The 19,260-nt window shown below is 33.4% G+C and overlaps 1 protein-coding gene across 4 annotated transcripts in view; it reads right to left on the bottom strand.

The window, feature by feature from the left end:
* The window catches only part of LOC150106429 (eukaryotic translation initiation factor 2-alpha kinase 3-like), a 326,794-nt gene that overhangs the window by 104,511 nt on the left and 203,023 nt on the right, over positions 1-19,260 (bottom strand). For all 4 annotated transcript variants that reach the window (XM_090393133.1, XM_090393132.1, XM_090393130.1 and 1 more), the window contains 2 exons: positions 2,444-2,587; positions 1,740-2,319 (listed from right to left, as the gene is read on the bottom strand). In XM_090393133.1, the coding sequence (XP_090249259.1) occupies positions 1,740-2,319; positions 2,444-2,587 (724 nt within the window). The remainder of the gene's footprint in view (positions 1-1,739; positions 2,320-2,443; positions 2,588-19,260) is intronic.

The following is a 19,260-nucleotide window of genomic DNA, read 5'->3' as shown; positions in this document are numbered from 1 at the left end:
GAAATAAAGCACTTGATCAAAGACCAGAGACCACAGATATGAGGGTTCTGAGAAAAATTAGGGAAATGAACCGATGGCATGATTGGCAGAATGACATTAAAAATGAGGATATTAGAAAGGAACTTGATGCTATTAGTATTCAAGAGTGTGTAAGCAGAGCTAATCTAAGGTGATATGGCCACTTTAACAGAATGGGTGAGGAAACGTTAGCAAAACAGGTGTTTGATGCCAAGATGGCAGGAAAGAGACTGAGAGGAAGACCAAGGTCAAGGTGGATTGATTCAGTCAGAAGTGTCTTAGAAGAAAGAAATATTAGATATGAAAATATTGGAGTGCTTACAAGTAATAGACTAATTCAGAGAAAATTGTTGATAGCGATTAATAATAATGTAAACTTAATCATGTAAGTGCTGTCATAGTAACCTAAACACCCCTTGAGAGTACATATCAGGAAATATATGATGTATTTTTACTCGTACTTGTATATTTGTATATTGGAAATGTATGACACTCACTGATAAGAACTCAATAAACATCAAAACTGGGACAGGTTGTGTCCCTTCCCATAATGCATAGCATTATACACACCTAAAAGGACGTGTGCTTTGCATTATGAGGTACTAAGGCAATTGATGTGAAGTCATTGGCCTCTATATACAAGTAACCTAGCCATGAAGATACTTAGAGCACAAACTTTGTATGCTTACACTAGATAAAGGGTAAAACAAAAATATAATTTCTTGGCAAGTTTAATTCAGTTTGTAACCATATAGAGTGGAATGTAATTTAATCATATTTATATGTATTTTATTTTATTTTTTATTAGTTGTTTATAATGTTTTAGGTTCATATCCATCATGGTGCATTTCTGTTTATGGGATTATATTAAGCAATCCCACACACATATATCACATTCAAAAATCATATGCAATTATCGACATTTAAATATCCATGAAAAAAAGACAATTCTGATGATGTATTTGTAAATCTTGTGTGAGTGAGTTGCTAAGTTATACTCTTTAACACATGATGATGACGTAAAGGATCAGAAAATCACATACCTGGAAGGCTGCACGTTTCAAAGTCATATTATGCAATAATACCGTAATTGTATGTGTGTGTGTGTGTGTATACATACATATTGTATGCCCACACCTCATAGAACCAAGCTTGGCAATGTGCCAAGAATAGTCAATTCATACTGAAAGGGAGAAAGAAATAAAGGATGTACAAATTGGTCACCAACACTCAAAATCACGTGCTTCGTATGCAAATTTTCCAACTGTTGTACAAGCAAAATAGTTACCACTTTAAGTGGTAACTATTTTGCCTTTCATCTTTTATGAAAACTAGAATTTTCATAAAAGAAAAGCTAATTTTCCAATGTATAATAATAAAAAAATCATCCCACAAAATGTAGTGATGACCCTAATATCTAAATAGCCTTTTATCTTTTATGAAAACTAGAATTTTTATAAAAGAATAACTAATTTTCCAATATATAATAATAAAAACTCATCCCACAAAATGTATTGATGACCCTAATATCGGAATGGATTCTCCTTCTTCTGGCATGAGCAGAAGTGTCGAAGGGTCTCGCATCTGTGAGCGTACAGTGTATATATATATATATATATATATATATTATAAAACAAATCAATGGAACTTCATTTACCTGTGGAGTTATAAATAAATTTATAAAATTATATGCCATTATAAATCATATCAAGAACACTTACCTGTATATACAAATAAATGTTATGTGGAGGTTCAGGCTTCTCTTTCATCTCACAAAGCTCTAGTTTTTCAGGTCTCTGTGGCTTCTTTTGTTCGTCAATGCCCTTCAAACACTGACCAAAATTTTGAGATGTCTTTTGTAGATTATTTTCAAGCTCATCAGCATTTCCACTATGTTCAGCACAACCAGAGTCTTCATACTGAGTTTGAAAATTGATATTCTCACTTGGAAGATATTTTTTAAATGGCAATAGTCCTGCAGAAGAAACAGATGGGTTAAGATCTGATGAATCATTATGCCTTTCATAACTTTGCAAAGTGATGCCATCTGCTTTTACAGACCCATCAAAAACTATTTCAAATGATCCACTTGAAAGTGACATATTATTCACATTTTCAAGACTAAAAGAGCCACTTTCATGACTATTATTTTCAGGAGTAAATCCAGTGCTGACATCTCTACTAGCAAACACTTCAAAAGGTTTTAAAGGATTTATAACAGCTGGATTGCTTGCTACTGGCTTTGAGTGCAATGCTGAACTTACTGATGATGTACTAAAAGTACCAGAAGATATTTTAAGGCTAGAAAATAAAAAATAATAATTATGCATATAGGGATTAAATCTGTATCAATATGGATCTAATTATAAATGAACTACTATGTTCATATTAGAAAAATATAAATTTATTAAGAAATGAAACCCACCTGTCATCCCATTGTTTATCTCTGGCTTCTTGCCATCCAAAAGGAGGACATTCTAGCCAAGCATTGAAGTAACGTACAATGCCAAAGTGGTCAAGTTTAGCCAAGGCTTTCACTTCCCGCATTACCTTTTCACGTGCATCATTTCTAATAATGTAAATGATAGAAGAGGATAATACACATATCAATATTTTAAAACTGCAATATTTTCCACAAGATTATAAAATATTTGCATATTTTGTCTGAATGAATTCTAATTTCTGATGTATATATCTTAATGGAGGTAATAGTATTCAATTCATGCAGTGAAAATTTATTATTACTATTGTTATTGTGAGAAACCTCAAGGGAGTCAGTGCTAATTAAGGGTTGAGGGAGACCACATATCATCACTGGTTGTCATACTTTTCTTGAATTAATTCAACCTGCACTCATCATTTCCAAAGGCAAGCCCTTCCAATCACACACTGATTTCTGAGAGAAAAATCTATCTCTCTCAACCACTTTCTGGATTGCATTCATTGTCCACTTCCATGCATGCCCTCTCATCCTCTTCTGATCCTTCATAAAATGAAATCAAAAATTCCACCTATATATCTCTTTCAGAAGTAGGTTTCTATGCTGCCTGTTTACTAGTGTCTGCAGTGTACAGGTTCTAAATCTGTTCTCATAATCCACATTCCATAACCCTAATATCATTGGGGTTGTGGATACAAAGTGCTTTATTTCTAACCCAACTTCCAGATTCATAACTTAAAATTGGTTTGAACAGTGTCTTGTATACTGCTAGTTTGGTGTTTTGGCTAACTTCCCCCCACGTTCCAAATAAATCCATTCAGCCAGCTACCCACCATACCAGCTTTGCTTATTCTGTAAATTTAACTTGCCATCTTTACTAAAAACTGTGTCTAAATAGTTGAAATATTTTACCTGTTCTATAGTTTTTCCATTCAAAATGTAAACTGTGTTCAATTTCTGCTTATTTTCATAGTTTTATAGTTTCTATTGCTGATTTTAATGCCAAATTTGTTACTGCTGTTATTCAATTTAGTTAGAAAATCATGGAGATTTGCATTAGATGTGTATAGGAGTACATCTGCATAACACAAACAGTTTCTAATATCAGGCCTAATGCCACTTTCTTTCATAATGTGATCCATATAGAGGATGAATCAGAGTGGAGATAATGTGCATCCTTGTCTTATCCCTAATTTTACATCAAATCATCTTCCTCTATTATCTTCAATTCTAACTGATGGACAACTTAAATATAAACTAAGTATTGCTCTATATAATGTTCCATTTATCATATATATATAGTTTTGAAAAGCTTTTGTCTGAACACCTCATATGCCTTTTCCAAATGTACAAAAATTAATTATAGATCCTTGTCATATTCCCATGATTTCGCAACTATTTATTTTAAAGTGAAAATCTGATCTTGATAACGTCTATCTCGCTTTAACCCAGCTTGTTCTTTTCCAAGTTTCTCTTCCATAATCTTTCTCAACCTCTTTTCAAGTATGCTTGTGTAAATTTTTCATGGAACAATTACTAGAGAAATTCCTCTGCAATTCTCACAATCATCTTGATTCCCTTTTTTTATACACAGGTACTATGAGAGCTCTATTCTATTTGGAATTCGACCTTCTGATCAGGCCCTCTGAATTATGCAGCGTAGCCACTGCAAAACTTTTATACTTACATACTTAAGCATTTCTGGTCGAATATCGTTTACTATAGCTACCTTTCTGCATTTCAAGTTTTTGATTAGTTTTTTACCTCACATACTGATATGAAATTCTCTTTATTTTCCTCGTGAAAATGTTCTAGTATGGTTTTGTCACTGCTTGTTTCATTCAGCAGTCTTTCAAAGTAATTACTCCAGACATCTAGGTTATTCTTATCTTTAGTTTTTATGTCACCTTTATCATCTTTGATTCCTTTTACAGTAATCTTTCGTCCATTTCTAAGCTGTTTCATTTGCAATTGCCTTCATAATATTTTGCTACATTCCTGTTATTTATTTTCTATATTCTTTTACCAAAGTCCTCCCATTACTTTTGTTTACCTGCTTTTACATATAGCTTAGCTATCTTACATTTTTCTCTCTATTCTTTTAGGGCAGGGATCGGCAACCTTTTCAGACTCACGGGCCACATTCAACTTTTATTTTTAATAATCGGGCCGCAAGTATTAAAAATATTTGTTATCAATTTTTATTATCTCAATTTGAAAAAAAAAAAAAAAAAACACAGAAATATTTAAAGTACTAGATATGAAACAAGCATGAAAATGAAATTCAATGAAAAATATCATCACATAAAAACAAAGTAATACAGTTTATGCATCACGATATGTGTGTCTTCCAGCTTAATGTGACTTTTGTGATTGTTTTCCCTTAGCCAAATTATCTATAACCACTTTACAAACTGAGGTGCAAATTCGAATCGAAGAATACAAAGTTCATCAGTCAGGTCGAGAAGAAATTTATTTTTTCTAAAACTCATGGCAGAAAATGCTTATTCAAAATGTATATGCTTCCAAATGCGACTATCATTTCTTTGCGAAACTGATTAATCCTTCAAATTTTTTTGGTAAGCATCGATAACATTTTTGGATATTTTCTAACAAAAATGCATTCTTTAATGTTTCATTGCTGTAATTCCAAAATCTGTAGTTGGTTTGGTACGTCACCAATGTCGACATTAAAAGTGTTCAAAAATAACTGCATTTCGATGCTATTTTTATGAAAATCAACAAATCTTGTTGAAACTTTTGTTTGTAAATCTTCAATAATACCAACAAAAGTTTCCTTTTGTTTGTATTTCCAAGTTGCACAGGTGATATCACGAAATATAGGTATAAAATTATTTTTAATTTATTATTCATATTATAAAATGTATTATTTAAATAATTCAACATACGGGCCACATGCGGTGTAAGTATGGTCAACTTTTAATGGGCCGCCAAAATTGCACGTTTGGGCTGCATGCGGCCTGCCAGTTGCCGACCCGTTTTAGGGCATTTGCAAATATGAAAGGAACTACTTCTTGTGTCTGCTGATGGAGTTCTTTTTGTACCCTTACAGACAACTTCAACACATACCTCCCTAGCTGAACTGATAAAAGTCTTCTTCAGTTTGCTACTGAGCTTCCAAGGTTTGGTTCTTGTTTACTTCAGCAATGTTTAATCAAATTTTCTTCAGTAATGTTTGCATAGTCAAGTCTACAGTTTACCTGTAAAAGCTGCTCAACTTTAATTCTTTTTAAAATTTTCTTACATACTTTTCTTTTCGATGTACTATCAATTTTTATTCTGCTTAGCACTGAGTAATGGTCATTTGCAATTTCAAATCCTCTGTACACTCTTGTATCTTGAACCAGTATGTCAACAATGACGTAGTCAATGAGGCTTCATGGAGATAATGTATAATAATAATAATAATTATTAAATTAAATGTATTTAAATAATAATTCAATTTTCAATTGAAATGTATCAGTAATATCAATTATATCAGTTCAATTTAAACAGATATGATGGACTTCAGTTATCCCCTTTATGGGAAATGTATACATTTTCTGCAAATTCCCAATTATTATCTTATTATTATTATATGAATATATTTTACTGTTATTTTAATTAATTTTTAATTAGGAATTTCCTGACTGTCTGTTGTCTTCATTATGCTGTAGCAGTGATTTTTAAAATTAATTCTTTTAATACGGTTTATTTTGTTTTATTAAAATGTATTGAGGATTCCTTTGATACTTTGTTGAAAATATGACATCAATTAAAATTACTTCCATGTAATTTTGAGTTTCTCTCTTTAATTTCTATGAACTCACGTTCATCTGACAGCTTACATACGTATTTTAAAAGAAAAAAGAAACCGTCTTTCCTAGGCATAGTAGATATACATTTTTCAAATGGCTTGATCTTTTCTGTTTATAAGAAATCGACACACGCTGGAAAATGCTAATATAAGCAGTCTCACCATCAGTCATCCCAATAGCATATCATCCTCAAAACACAAAATAGAGACAGAGCTATTTGTTCTAATATAGAATTCAGTTAATCTAGCTATACCTTTTAAGCCAATGGCTACAACCCCCATAAAACACACAAAATACTACATGCCCCCCATCACCACCTATCCAAAGTCATTACCATCCTATCTATCTAGGGGGACATCTGAAAAGATAGCTAATTAAATTTATTAAGTTCTTCATAAAAAGTAATTTCCATGCTAATTTTAAACTATCTGATTAGCAATCTTCATTCACTTACACACGAGCATATAAAGTCATGTGCCTGCAAATTTACCTACTTTGAACAGAGTAGATCTGTGAAACATAAAAACTACATTTGATATCATCATTGTGGCAAGTTAGAAACTGATAGACTATGCTTTGAATTTCCCATCACGGAATTCTCACCATAAGTTTGAGATATTATTTTCAGAATCAGCATTGGCTACGAAGCACTCTCCTAACCTCAATAAATATGGCTGTATTAATTTACCTAAGATTCCGAATGTCATTTGAAGACTGCATCTAAAAGACTGCTTCTCTTCATTTATCTAGTCTTATAGAGCACATGGTAAGGCAATAATTACTTTTTTTAATTACAATTTGAAGTGTTTCCCCTAGTTGAGCTGTCCTGTGTGTTCTATAAGAAGTATACATTTGTGTGCTTTGAAGATGCTAGTTGGAAGTCTAGTAAAATATTTACTTAATAAATAATGCATTTATTCTGTGAAGCACTACTATAAATAATCACAAACACTTAAGTTCATTACACCACCAGGTGATGAAATCTATTTAACATCTAAACCCATAGCCTATTTGGAGGACCTATATGATATCTACTCAGCCAATCAGACTGGTAGAAGCTTTTAAAACATAAGTCTTCTACATGTGTAGCCTTTATATTGAATTGCTTAAAAGGCAAGAGCTCTACCCAGGAGCCCTTTATATGCATCTTTTATTATGCTTATGATTAAGGGTTTTACTGGAATGAAAGCCTGAAGCTTAAATAATTTATCACGTGAATGCTCCACTGGTATGTATATTACTAAGACAAAGAGCCGAAACGGATTCAACTTGACAAAGAAAAAGGATAATAAATATTCATCAATATTTAAACCTTTAAAAGTTTCAAAGCCAAACAATTTCTGTCTACTTGGCATAAAAATATTGAAGGGTATTTGTTACGCTTTCTTTCAATACTATTCATTTCAAACTGAAGATTTAGGCTCTATATGTCACCAACAACTAATGTTTTATTTCATGTTATGCAGTTATTATTTTCTCCAAACTGTTATGAGACAAATTAAAATTTTAAAACATCCTCCTACGCCTTTTTTCGACCGGTTCCCAAGTTAATCGATCTCTGGCATGGGCAAGCAGGTTTTTTCTCTCGGAAACCAAGTTTCCGAGAGAAAAAACGTTTTTCGTCCCGTAAACTCAAGAAAATCAACCGTAGAACCCACATTATTTCAGACATTAAATACAAGTGTTGGGGTTAGGGACCACGAGATGGCAGCGCTGTTGAGTCATCTCTCTTCACTGTGTGCCACTTAATTAGTGATAGCCTTGGGCCAGTTATCTCTGATAAGGTACCAGCGGAGATTGAACTGCCCACTCAGTCTCCAAAAGTTAGATAGGGCTAAATGGCCTCACCTACTCCCTATATACCAGAATAAAAAGGTGTTAGCTGATTTTTTTTTGTTTTAAACATCCTCAAATTCCTGTACCTCAAGGGATGATGTATAACAAAGTACTACAAATATTACATTATTACTAACTTCCTTTTGACAATTTTCTTCTAAATTAACCTGCTATCTGTCAGGACACCAATACTGTCAGATCTAATATTTCAGACTTCCAAAGCAGTGTTTTGTTGCACCCTAGTGTTCTGCAAAAACTTATATAGGCTTCCAAGAGCATAGACACATTTATAACTTGTATTAGATGTTCTGAGAAAAAAAAAACAAAAAACTGTGAATAATAAAAACTTGCAATTTTTATTAAATATATTTATTTCTAGAATAGTTACATTAATTTACTAATTGTAATATTAAGTAAGGGACAGAATTAGTTGTGTTCTCCTACCAGGATCTTGGCTGACTAGCCATCAGTCATGCTTGTAGCATGCTGAGCACAGTTAAGCCTGGGATGGATTTCCGTGGTAGGCTGGCAACCTATGACACAGTCAAAAACCCTGATGGAACTGATATACATGGCAGTGGCAATATTTTGGTGAAGTCCGGAGGGCCATACCCAGGAAGTCTTAGTATCATGCCTCCACATGGACCCCCCCCCCCGGGAAACATGGTGTTGTAATGAGCCATGGCAAAGTTGATACTAAGCAAAGAGCTGGCAGAAAGCTATAAAGTGCATCTCCCAAGACATTATGTGGCCAGCATGGGAGATGTTAGGACTGCAATGACATCTTCTGTTTCATCATTGGCGGAAGAATTCATATATCAACGGTAACGTGAAACAACTGGCAGGCAGAAGATTCTGAATACAGATCAATGGCTGACAGAGTGAGCCAAGTTAGCTGGCTATTGCAGATGTGGAAGAGATCGGGGCCTCACCACATTACTATCCTATAGTCGACCATGAAGAAACGGAAATATTTTACAAGTTATACTTTGGAAGTTGGAACCTCTGCAACGTCCCAAGCTGTAAATAGTTACAGTGGAGAAGACACTGAAACTGTGATTAAAACAAGCGCTGCAAGCACACTCTATGATGATGTCAACTTAAATTCAAAAGGAAGGTTGGCATCTGATATTCCTCGTTTGAAAACAAGAAACAGTCTTGAAAATTGGAACTTGGAACGTGAGAACATTATATAAACTAGGGAATTTTGACAACCTTATACAGGAAATAAAAAGACTTAAAGTTGATGTGATGGGAATTAGTGAAACAAGATGGCCTAACATAGGAAAACTAAAGAAAGATGGATTTACGTTTGTATATTCTGGTGGAGAGAAGCATGAATATGGAGTGGGTTTCATGATTAAGAAATCTTTAAATGTGTAATGGGGCTGTGGCCCATAAACGAAAGAATAACACTTATTAAATTAGCAGCAAAGTCTTTTAACATCATAATTATCGTAGGGTTTATGCCTCTACACGATGAATCACAATGATGAAGAAATAGAAGATTTTTATAATAACTTACAAAAATCTATAGAATATGTAAAATCAAATGAGATACTCATAGTGATGGGTGAATTGAATGCAAAGGTTGGAGAAGGGGAAGAAAATCCAGTTGTTGGAAAATTTGGACTAGGTGACAGAAATGAAAGAGGTGAGATATTGATACAATTCTGCATTCAGAACAACTTGTGCATAATGAATATTTTCTTTCAACATCCAAAGTGCAGACAGTATACTTGGACAAATCCAGAAAACTCTATAAGAAACCAAATAGATAATGATAATTCATAATGATAAATAATAGATACAAAAATAATATAACCAACATACCCAGGTGCTGATATAGGTTCAGACCATAACCCTGTTGTGTCCACTTTAAAAATTAAACTAAAATACATTTCTAAAAACATTCATACTGAAAGACTTGACTTCACAGCTCTGAATATACCTGACAACATAATAGTGTTTAACTCAGAAATTAGGAAGAAATTAGATCATGTAGGATATAAAACAGAAGACAATATACTTTGTAACACAGAGGAAATTGAAAACAGGTGGTCAAATTTTAGATGTGCAATATATAAGACAGCTAACGAGGTTATCCCAAAATTAAATACAATAAGAAAAAACCCTGGATCAATACTAGAACTTATGAATGAAAGACGAAAAAAGAAAAGTACACAACAGTATAGAATACTCAGTAAAATTATAAAAAATGAATGCAGGAAGGCTAAAGACAAGTGGCTAAATGAAAAATGTAAAGAAATAGTGGAATTGAACAAGAAACACAATAGTAAAGAAATGCATAAATCAATCCAAGCCCTGACAAATAAAAAGAAAAATTTCAACCATAATCCTTGTATAAAAGATCAAAATGGAAAAATGCTACTAGAGACACAAGATATCATAAAAAGATGGAAAGAATGTGGAAAAGAATTGTTTGACTCTGATTGCACAGACACACCAGATATACAAAATATGGATGGTGAGCCAATTACATATGAAGAAATAGAATACGCTCTAAGTCAAATGAAAACAGGTAAAACACCAGGACCTGATCAGATCCCTATTGAATTGTTCAAGAAAGTAAATGTAAACACACTTAATGACCTAAAGGTTATTTTTAATAACATCTATGATTCAGGATACATCCCTGATGATCTAAGGAAATCCATCTTTGTCACTATTCCCAAAATTCCAAGAACTTTTGAATGCACAGAATATAGACTAACAAGTTTAACAAGCCATGTTACAAAATTACAACTGAGAATAATCCTAGAAAGAAGAAAAGGCACACTTTGTCAGTAGAAATAGAAGACACTCAATCAAGTTTTCAAAAAGACAAAGTTACAAGAGAAGGAATCTTCAATTTGAAAACATTATGTGAAAGAAGCCTTGACAACCAGAAAAGCATATATCTTTGTTTTATTGATTACACCAAAGCATTTGATTCAATGGATCACAAGAAATTAATACATATCCTACAGAATAATGGGTTAAAAGGAAAAGATCTACATATAATTACAAATATATACTGGAATCAAATAGCCTCAATAAGATATAAAAATACATATTCTGGCAACTTTGTGTCTTATCACCCTTACTGTACAATATATATAGTGAGCAAGTTTTTTAAAATATTGCAGAACTGAAGGGTGTAAAAGTCAGAGGTAGAAACTTCAACAACTTCAGGTATGCAGATGACACAGTTCTTCTAGCTGAATCTGAAGATGATCTTCAAAACTTAATCAAAGAAATTTACAACAGAAGCTTAGACATGGGACTAATTATTAACTAAAGAAAACAAAGTGCATGATTATATCAAAAGAACCAATAAATAAGAAACTGAACATAACTGTTAACAAAAAGAAAATTAAACAGGTTCAGTCTTTTATATATTTGGGACAAATGTTTACAGACAGAGGAAATTCCCTAAAAGAAATAAAAAGAAGAATAGAGATACCAAGAAAAGCCTTTACTGATATGAAAATATTAATGTCTCTGGATGTTCTAACATCCAGAGACATTAATATAGACACAAGAAAAAGATTAATAAAATGCTATATCTGGTCAAGCCTTCTCTACAACAGTGAAACTTGAACTCTAAATAAAGAAGCAGAGAAAAAATTAGAAGCTTTCGAAATGTGAACCATCAGAAGAATGTTGAAAATACCATGGACAGAGAAAATGAAAAATGAAGATGTTTTAAAGAAAAGGTCAAAGCTGTATAACTGAGAGGAGACCTCCACATAGCCTTTAAAGGAATGCGGAAAACTGACCCAATGTCAAATCCTTACCTTCTCGTGGTGCACTCTGTTGGGTATCTACCTGGATACTGAATGAATGATGATGGGCTGGCAATTTGGGATTTAGCCGACCAAATTGTATTATTCCTATTGGTTAAACCAAAATACAAAATGATGGTACAACATGACAAAATTTCATGCCAGCTGGGGTGTCGCCCAGTTAAACAAGGCCCCTGTTGTTTTCGCCAGGGAACCAGGGCGAACAGCGAAAAGTCAGCTACTGGAACAAATCTGAAAACACACCCCAACTCAACATCACCAGAGTTAAAGATTGGTACTATCAACACAAGAAGCCTGAATGGCAAAGAAATGGAGCTAGCTGAGGAATTAGATAAGTACCAGATCGACATAATACGGTGACTGAAACAAAAAGACAAAAACTGGTGAGATCTTTCTGAGCAATAAATTCAAAATGTTATATTCAGGCAATGACAATCAAGGAAAAGAAGGAGTAGCCATAGTATTCAACACAAAATAAGAGGCTCACCTATTTGAATGGCAGGCAATTTCAAGTAGAGTGATGTGGGCAAATATGAGAATGGGGAACTGGACAACGAGACCTATTTGTGCCTATGGTCCCACAGAAGGTTCTACTAAGGTGAAGTGGAGGAATTTTTTGAGGCTCTAGAGAAAGCTACTGACATAATGAAAAAGGAAAAGTTGATCCTTGTTGGGGATCTAAATAGCAGAGTAAGAAGTGATTGTCAGACATACAAAAATGTTTTGGGAAAATTTGGAGAAAAGAGCAAAGCTAATAATAATGGCAAATACCTGTTGGATTTCTACTCAGGACATGGACTGGTTATTACTAACCATGTTCCAACATAAAAATGTGCACAAATTCACATGGAGAGAAGAGGCAAGGAATAAGAAAAGTCTCATTGACTATGTTATTGTTGATAGTGATGTTTTCTCCTTGGTGCAGGACACCAGAGCGTACAGAGAATTTGAAATTGGAAGAATCACTATTTAGTCTTGAGCAGGATAAAATTGAATTTCATATTGAAAAGAATGACACGTAAGAAAGTTTTAACGCGAATAAAAGTTGAGCAGCTCTCAGATGTGAACTGTAGACTAAAATACACAAAGATTATTGAAGGAAAAATGAAAGAGTTTGAAACAGGAACCAAACCTTGGAGATTCAGTGGCAAACCTTGAAGAAAACTCTGATTGATTCAGGCTATAGAGGCATGTGGTGAAGTTGTCTGCAAGGATAGAAAATTTAGAACTCCATGGTGGAAACAGGAAGTTAAAGAGGCAGTGAAGGAAAAGAAGAAAGCATATCAAAAGTTCCTGTAAAATAAGTCAGCTTGTGCTCTTAGAGAATACAGAGAGACAAGTGCAAAAAAGCTAAACAGTGTGTAAAACTAGATAAACAAAAGTCATAGAAGGACTTTGGCAAGAAAGATAAATATCAAGAAGGTGGCAAAATATTCTGGAGGTTGTTGAAGAAGCTTAGGAATGGAGGAAAGAGTGCTGTAAAAGGAGTAAGAGATGATAAAGGTGAAATGAAAACGGGAGAAAAAGATATTGTTAATAACTGGTGGATTTTTATATAGATAATGATATTTATAGATATTATATCTTAATATTTATCCTACCATAGAGATGATCTCTGTTTCTAACAATTATTTTTTTAATTCCGAGTGTACCTATATGTTATATGCACAAGGGTTCACTCCAATTGGTGCAATGATCTTAACTCTTTCTTTCAGAATCCAAATAATCACTGACTCAAGACCAAAATACAAAATAAATACATTTAATAAAACAAAAACAATATATATACACTTCAAACAAATATTACATAACTAAGTACAAATTAATTGGATCCAAGGCCTTGTAAATATAAACTTACACTTAAGACTAGACTAAACACTTTGTTTGCACAATCACAAAATGTTCATAGCCAGTTTCTTTCTCCTTTCTCTGTCAAGGCCCTTTTCAATAGATATATGACTCTATTCTTCATTTTTACAGGATCCTTTCTCATCACTTATGTAACATTAATTCTTCCTGACTTAATTCTTTCTCTTTTCTTCAGTAGAAATAATAGTCAGATCCGGTGTCCTTAATACAGATGAAACTTCATATTCAGAGTATTCTCGAACATTCCTTTAGAACGTAAATAGCAAATTCTTCTTTTATTCACTAAATGATTATTGACAGTCTTAACTCTTCCAATAAAAAAAAACTTAGTTCTACGATTTCCTTTTCGGAAATCTACTATAAATCTTTCAATTAGTGTTTTCCTCCAATATTCCTTTTAAAACGATTTATAGCAATATTTCCCTTTTACTTATCCACATACTTATTCCACATTAAAACTTAATAGTTCCATGATTCCTTTTTCGGAATATACTATTAATTTTCCTCCGACTGTCACTTAAAAAACTTAAGTTTCTTCCGAACCTAAACGTTTGCCGGCCTGTGTTCTAAATTCCTTCCGATTGCTCTCTTGCTTACAGGCGTTACTCAGATACCGAACGCTTTCCTTGTCAGCTGTCAATCACACATCAAACTTCTCAGCGAGCATGCGCACTCCGTGGCAAGCTAAGTACTGTATAATAGCTGACACTTTGTCTCCGTTAGCAATAAGAGAATGTCCTCATAAAACACAACTTTTGATAATTTTAAATTACAATAAAATTTGTTTAAAGTAACACAATTATTTAAATCCGGTAGGTACATAAAATTTTTAACTTCTATACATATCACTTTGGACAAAACAATTCCATAATGGGCACATCGCAAGTGCCGACAATGCGTGTTATGAAAACAAAACTAATAAACATACAAAAATAAACAATACGTAAAAATATTCAAAATTTTAATTATGATTATTTTTACAATATCCTTGAAGTATGGAGTAATTACTTTGAAAATTTGCTAAATCAAGCAGTGATGACAGCACAGTGATAAAAAACACTGACCAGGCATGCAGTCAGGAATGCATATCCATACTTGAAGTAGAAAAAGCCATCAAAGGCTTGAAATGCAGAAAGGCAGCAGGAGTAGATGATATTCGACCAGAAATGCTGAAGTATGGTGGTATAAAAGTCTTACAGTGGCTGCACTGCATAGTTCAGAATGCCTGGACAGAGGGACGAATTCCAGATGATTGGAGTAGAGCTCTCATAGTACCCATATATAAAAAGGGAAATAAAACTGAATGTGAGAATTACAGAGTTATATCCCTATTGAGTATTCCTGGTAAGATATATGCAAGTATCCTTGAGAAATGGTTGAGAAGAATTTGGAAGAAAAGCTTGGTGAAGAACAAGCTGGATTCAGGTCAAATAGAGGCTGTCAGATCTTCACTTTACGACAAATAGTCGAAAAAGCATGGGAATATAACAAAGATCTGTATTTAAGTTTTGTCGATTTGACAAAGGCATATGACAAGGTGCCAAGAGAAAGAAGCTATTCAATACGCTACAGTTATATGGTGTCAATGGGACATTATATCAAGCAATACTTAGTCTTTATTTGAGTTGTAAGTCAGCAGTTAGAACTGAAGGACGTACAGGAAGATGGTTTAATGTTAAATCTGGTGTCAGACAAGGATGTATACTATCCCCTCTGTTATTCATTATCTATATGGATCACATTATGAAGGAAAGTGGTATTAAACAGGATATCAAAATTGGAGATGTTAATGTCAGCTCTTTGCTTTATTCGGATGATGATGTTATACTTCTAAATAAATCTGCTACAAGTCTGCAAGATTCTCTGACTAAATTGAATAACTGTTGTAATAGATATGGTATGTTGGTCAGCAATAAAAAGACAAAGACAATGAAAATAGGCAGAATCATTGAAAATGTCAACTGTTTTGTGAATGGAGAACCTGTGGAACAAGTAAAACATTTCAGCTACTTAGGCACGATTTTTAGTGAAGATGATAAATTATATATGGAAATAGACAACAGAATCAACAAAGCTGGTATGGTAGGAAGTCAATTGAATAAATTCATATGGAATAAGAGAGAGAAATTAGTTGGAACACTAAATTAGCTGTATACAAGACGGTGTTCAAACTGATTTTAACTTACTGATCTGAGAGCTGGGTCAGAAGTAAAACACTTGATGAAAAACTAGAGATCGCAGATATGAGAGTCCTGAGAAAGATTATAGGCATGAACAGATGGCATCAATGGCAATATCATATTAAAAATGAGGATATTAGGAAAGAACTTGACATTGTCAGCATCCAGGAATGCGTTAGCAGAGCTAATCTCAGGTGGTATGGTCACTTAAACAGAATGGGAGAGGAAAGATTAGCAAAACAAGTGTTCTCTGCCAAGTTGGCAGGAAAACGACCCAGAGAAAGGCCAAGATATAGATGGATTGATACGGTACAAAGTGCCTTAGAAGATAGAAATATAAGATCTGGTAATGTTGGAGTCTTGACAAGTAACAGACTGATTTGGAGGAAAATTGTAGATAGGAAGTTAGTAATTATGTAAATTTTTCATGTAGTACTATCATATCCTGTACACCCCTTGAGGGTACATGGCAGGAATTTGATGATGATGAAAATGAAAAGAACATTAATGAAAATAATTAAAGAGCGAAAACTTAAATATTTTGGACATCTAACCAGACAAGAAGGCATTCGTAAATTAAAAGGGAAATTGGATGGAAAAAGAGGGAGAGGCAGACCCAGGAGAATATGGTTCGAAGACATTAAGGATTGGACTGGCTTGAATTACCAAAAATGTTCCAGAGCAGCAAAAGAAAGAAAAAGGTTCTGTGACATTGTTGCCAACCTCCTTCTAGGAGATGACACTTGAAGAAGAAGAATATTAATTTATATGTTGTCTTCATTAAAATATTTTACAGTAATGGTTCATTGTCATAATTCTTTTCCAATAATTTTTTGAAAAATTTCGTAGGGATTTGCAAAAAATCAGGTAGGATTCTACATTCTCAAAAAGTTAAAGACCCACTGTTATAAAACACTTCTTACTGTATCAATCCATCTAGATCTTAGTATTCCTCCAGGTCTTTTTCCAGATCTGATAATATTGGTTAACATTTTAATTTAATAAGCCGAAAGGCTATTTTACCGGCGAATATGTTAATAGAAAGGGGGAATAGTAAACCCCTTTATGTTTTTATAGCCGGGTACAAAACTCGGATCGAAATCCATAGAGTTTCATGCCGAAAAAACTATCGGTGAGCCCAAGTTTCATATCCGGCTATAAAAACATAAAGGGATTTACAATCCCCCTTTCTATTGGTTAACATCTCCACTAACTTTTAACTCATTCCATTGTCAACATTTCCTCTCCTATTCTGTTTAAGTACCATACTTCCCAAGATTAGCTCTGTTTATACATTTCTTGATGTCAAGTTACCTATTGCCTTCATTTTTAATATTATTTGGGCGTTGATGTCATTTCTCTCCCCTAATTTTTCACAGAACTCTCGTAGATGAGATCTTATCCAACTATTTTGTTTCTAACCAACCTCTCAAATCCATCAGTTAAAACTGGTTTTGAACATTAGTATACAGCAAATTTAGTGTTTTGACTAATTTCTATCTTATACCAAATAAATTTATTCAATTAATCCCCCTCCCCACCCTGCCATACTAGCTTTGCTTATTCTCTTGTCTATTTCATTAATTAATTTGCCACCATCATCAAAATCCTGTATGAAGGTTATGATAGTATTGCATGAAAATGTTAATTTATTACTAACTTCCAATCAACAATTTTCCTCCAAATTAATTTGTCAAGATGCCAATATCATTAGATCTTATATTTTTGTACTGTATCAATCCACCTAGACTGATACAGTACAAAATTCATACAGTACAGTATTATTCTTGGAATAATCCTTTATCCAAGTGTAAGCAAGCCAAATTTGCACCTGAAGTAATTTCAGGATTAGGTAACTCATATATAGAAGGTAATGACTTCACATCATTTGCCTTAGTATCCATAATATTTTAATAAAATATTATGGTAGATTGTTTCCTTTCATCAGATTCCTTAGTATCCTAGAATGCAAAGCACATATCCTTATATTTTTGTACTGTATCAATCCACCTAGATTGATACAAATTAGAATTACAAATATATATTAGCACATATCCTTACAGACATTGTGCTATAAATTAAAGATGCCAAGAAATTATATTCTTGGAATAATCCTTTATCCAAGTGTAAGCAAGCCAAATTTGCACCTGAAGTAATTTCAGGACTAGGTAACTCATATATAGAAGGTAATGACTTCACATCATTTGCCTTAGTATCCATAATATTTTAATAAAATATTATGGTAGATTGTTTCCTTTCATCAGATTCCTTAGTATCCTAGAATGCAAAGCACATATCCTTATATTTTTGTACTGTATCAATCCACCTAGATTGATACAAATTAGAATTACAAATATATATTAGCACATATCCTTACAGACATTGTGCTATAAATTAAAGATGCTAAGAAATTATATTCTTGGAATAATCCTTTATCAAAGTGTAAGCAAACCAAATTTGCACCTGAAGTAATTTCAGGACTGAGTAACTCATATATAGAAACTAATGACTTCACATCACTTGCCTTAGTATCCATAATATTTTAATAAAATATTATGGTAGATGGTTTCCTTTCATCAGATTCCTTAGTATCCTAGAATGTAAAGCACATATCCTTACGGACATGTATAATGCTGTGATTATGGGAAGGGTTACTACCCAGACCTGTTTCAACTTTTATTGAGGTCTCATTGGTGGGAGCCAGACAGAAGTGATACCAAGGTTAAAGTAATGCAGAAGTCATATTTTCATATATGAGTAGCCAAAAGGTGTCACACACCTTATTAAAATACTCTGGATTAGAGATAGATGTTTGTGACACCTTTTGGCTGCTTATATATATGGAAACATGACTTTTGCATTACTTCAATCTCGATATCACTTCTGGGTCTGGATCCCACTGATGAGCCCACAATAAAGGTTAAAACTGGTCTGGGTAGTGATCCTTAACAGAATGCATAGCATTCTTTAAGGGTCATTATGGGACACTAAGGCAAGTGAAGTCATTAGATTCTATATACGAGTTGCCCAGTCCTGAAATTACTTCAGGCACAAACTTTGTTTGCTTATGCTTGGATAAAACAGTAATATAATTTCTTGGCATCTTTAATTTATAGCATAACCAAGTAGAAAAACTTCTAACAACTTGTTTTTGCTACCTTTTCCTCTTCTGTTTAAGATAATATGTTTAACCATACCACCTGAGATTAGATCTGCTAACACGTTCCCGAATGCTGACAATGTCAAATTCTTTCCCAATAAAAGTCAGCCAAACAATTGCTCTGACCTAA

Source organism: Typopeltis vanoorti, chromosome 5 (assembly GCF_054136105.1).
Source record: "Typopeltis vanoorti isolate ZY-2024b chromosome 5, IOZ_Tvanoo_1.0, whole genome shotgun sequence".
In the NCBI taxonomy this organism is placed as follows: domain Eukaryota; kingdom Metazoa; phylum Arthropoda; class Arachnida; order Uropygi; family Thelyphonidae; genus Typopeltis; species Typopeltis vanoorti.
Note: the sequence above shows the minus strand (reverse complement) of the source record. Positions and strands in the feature narration are given on the sequence as shown.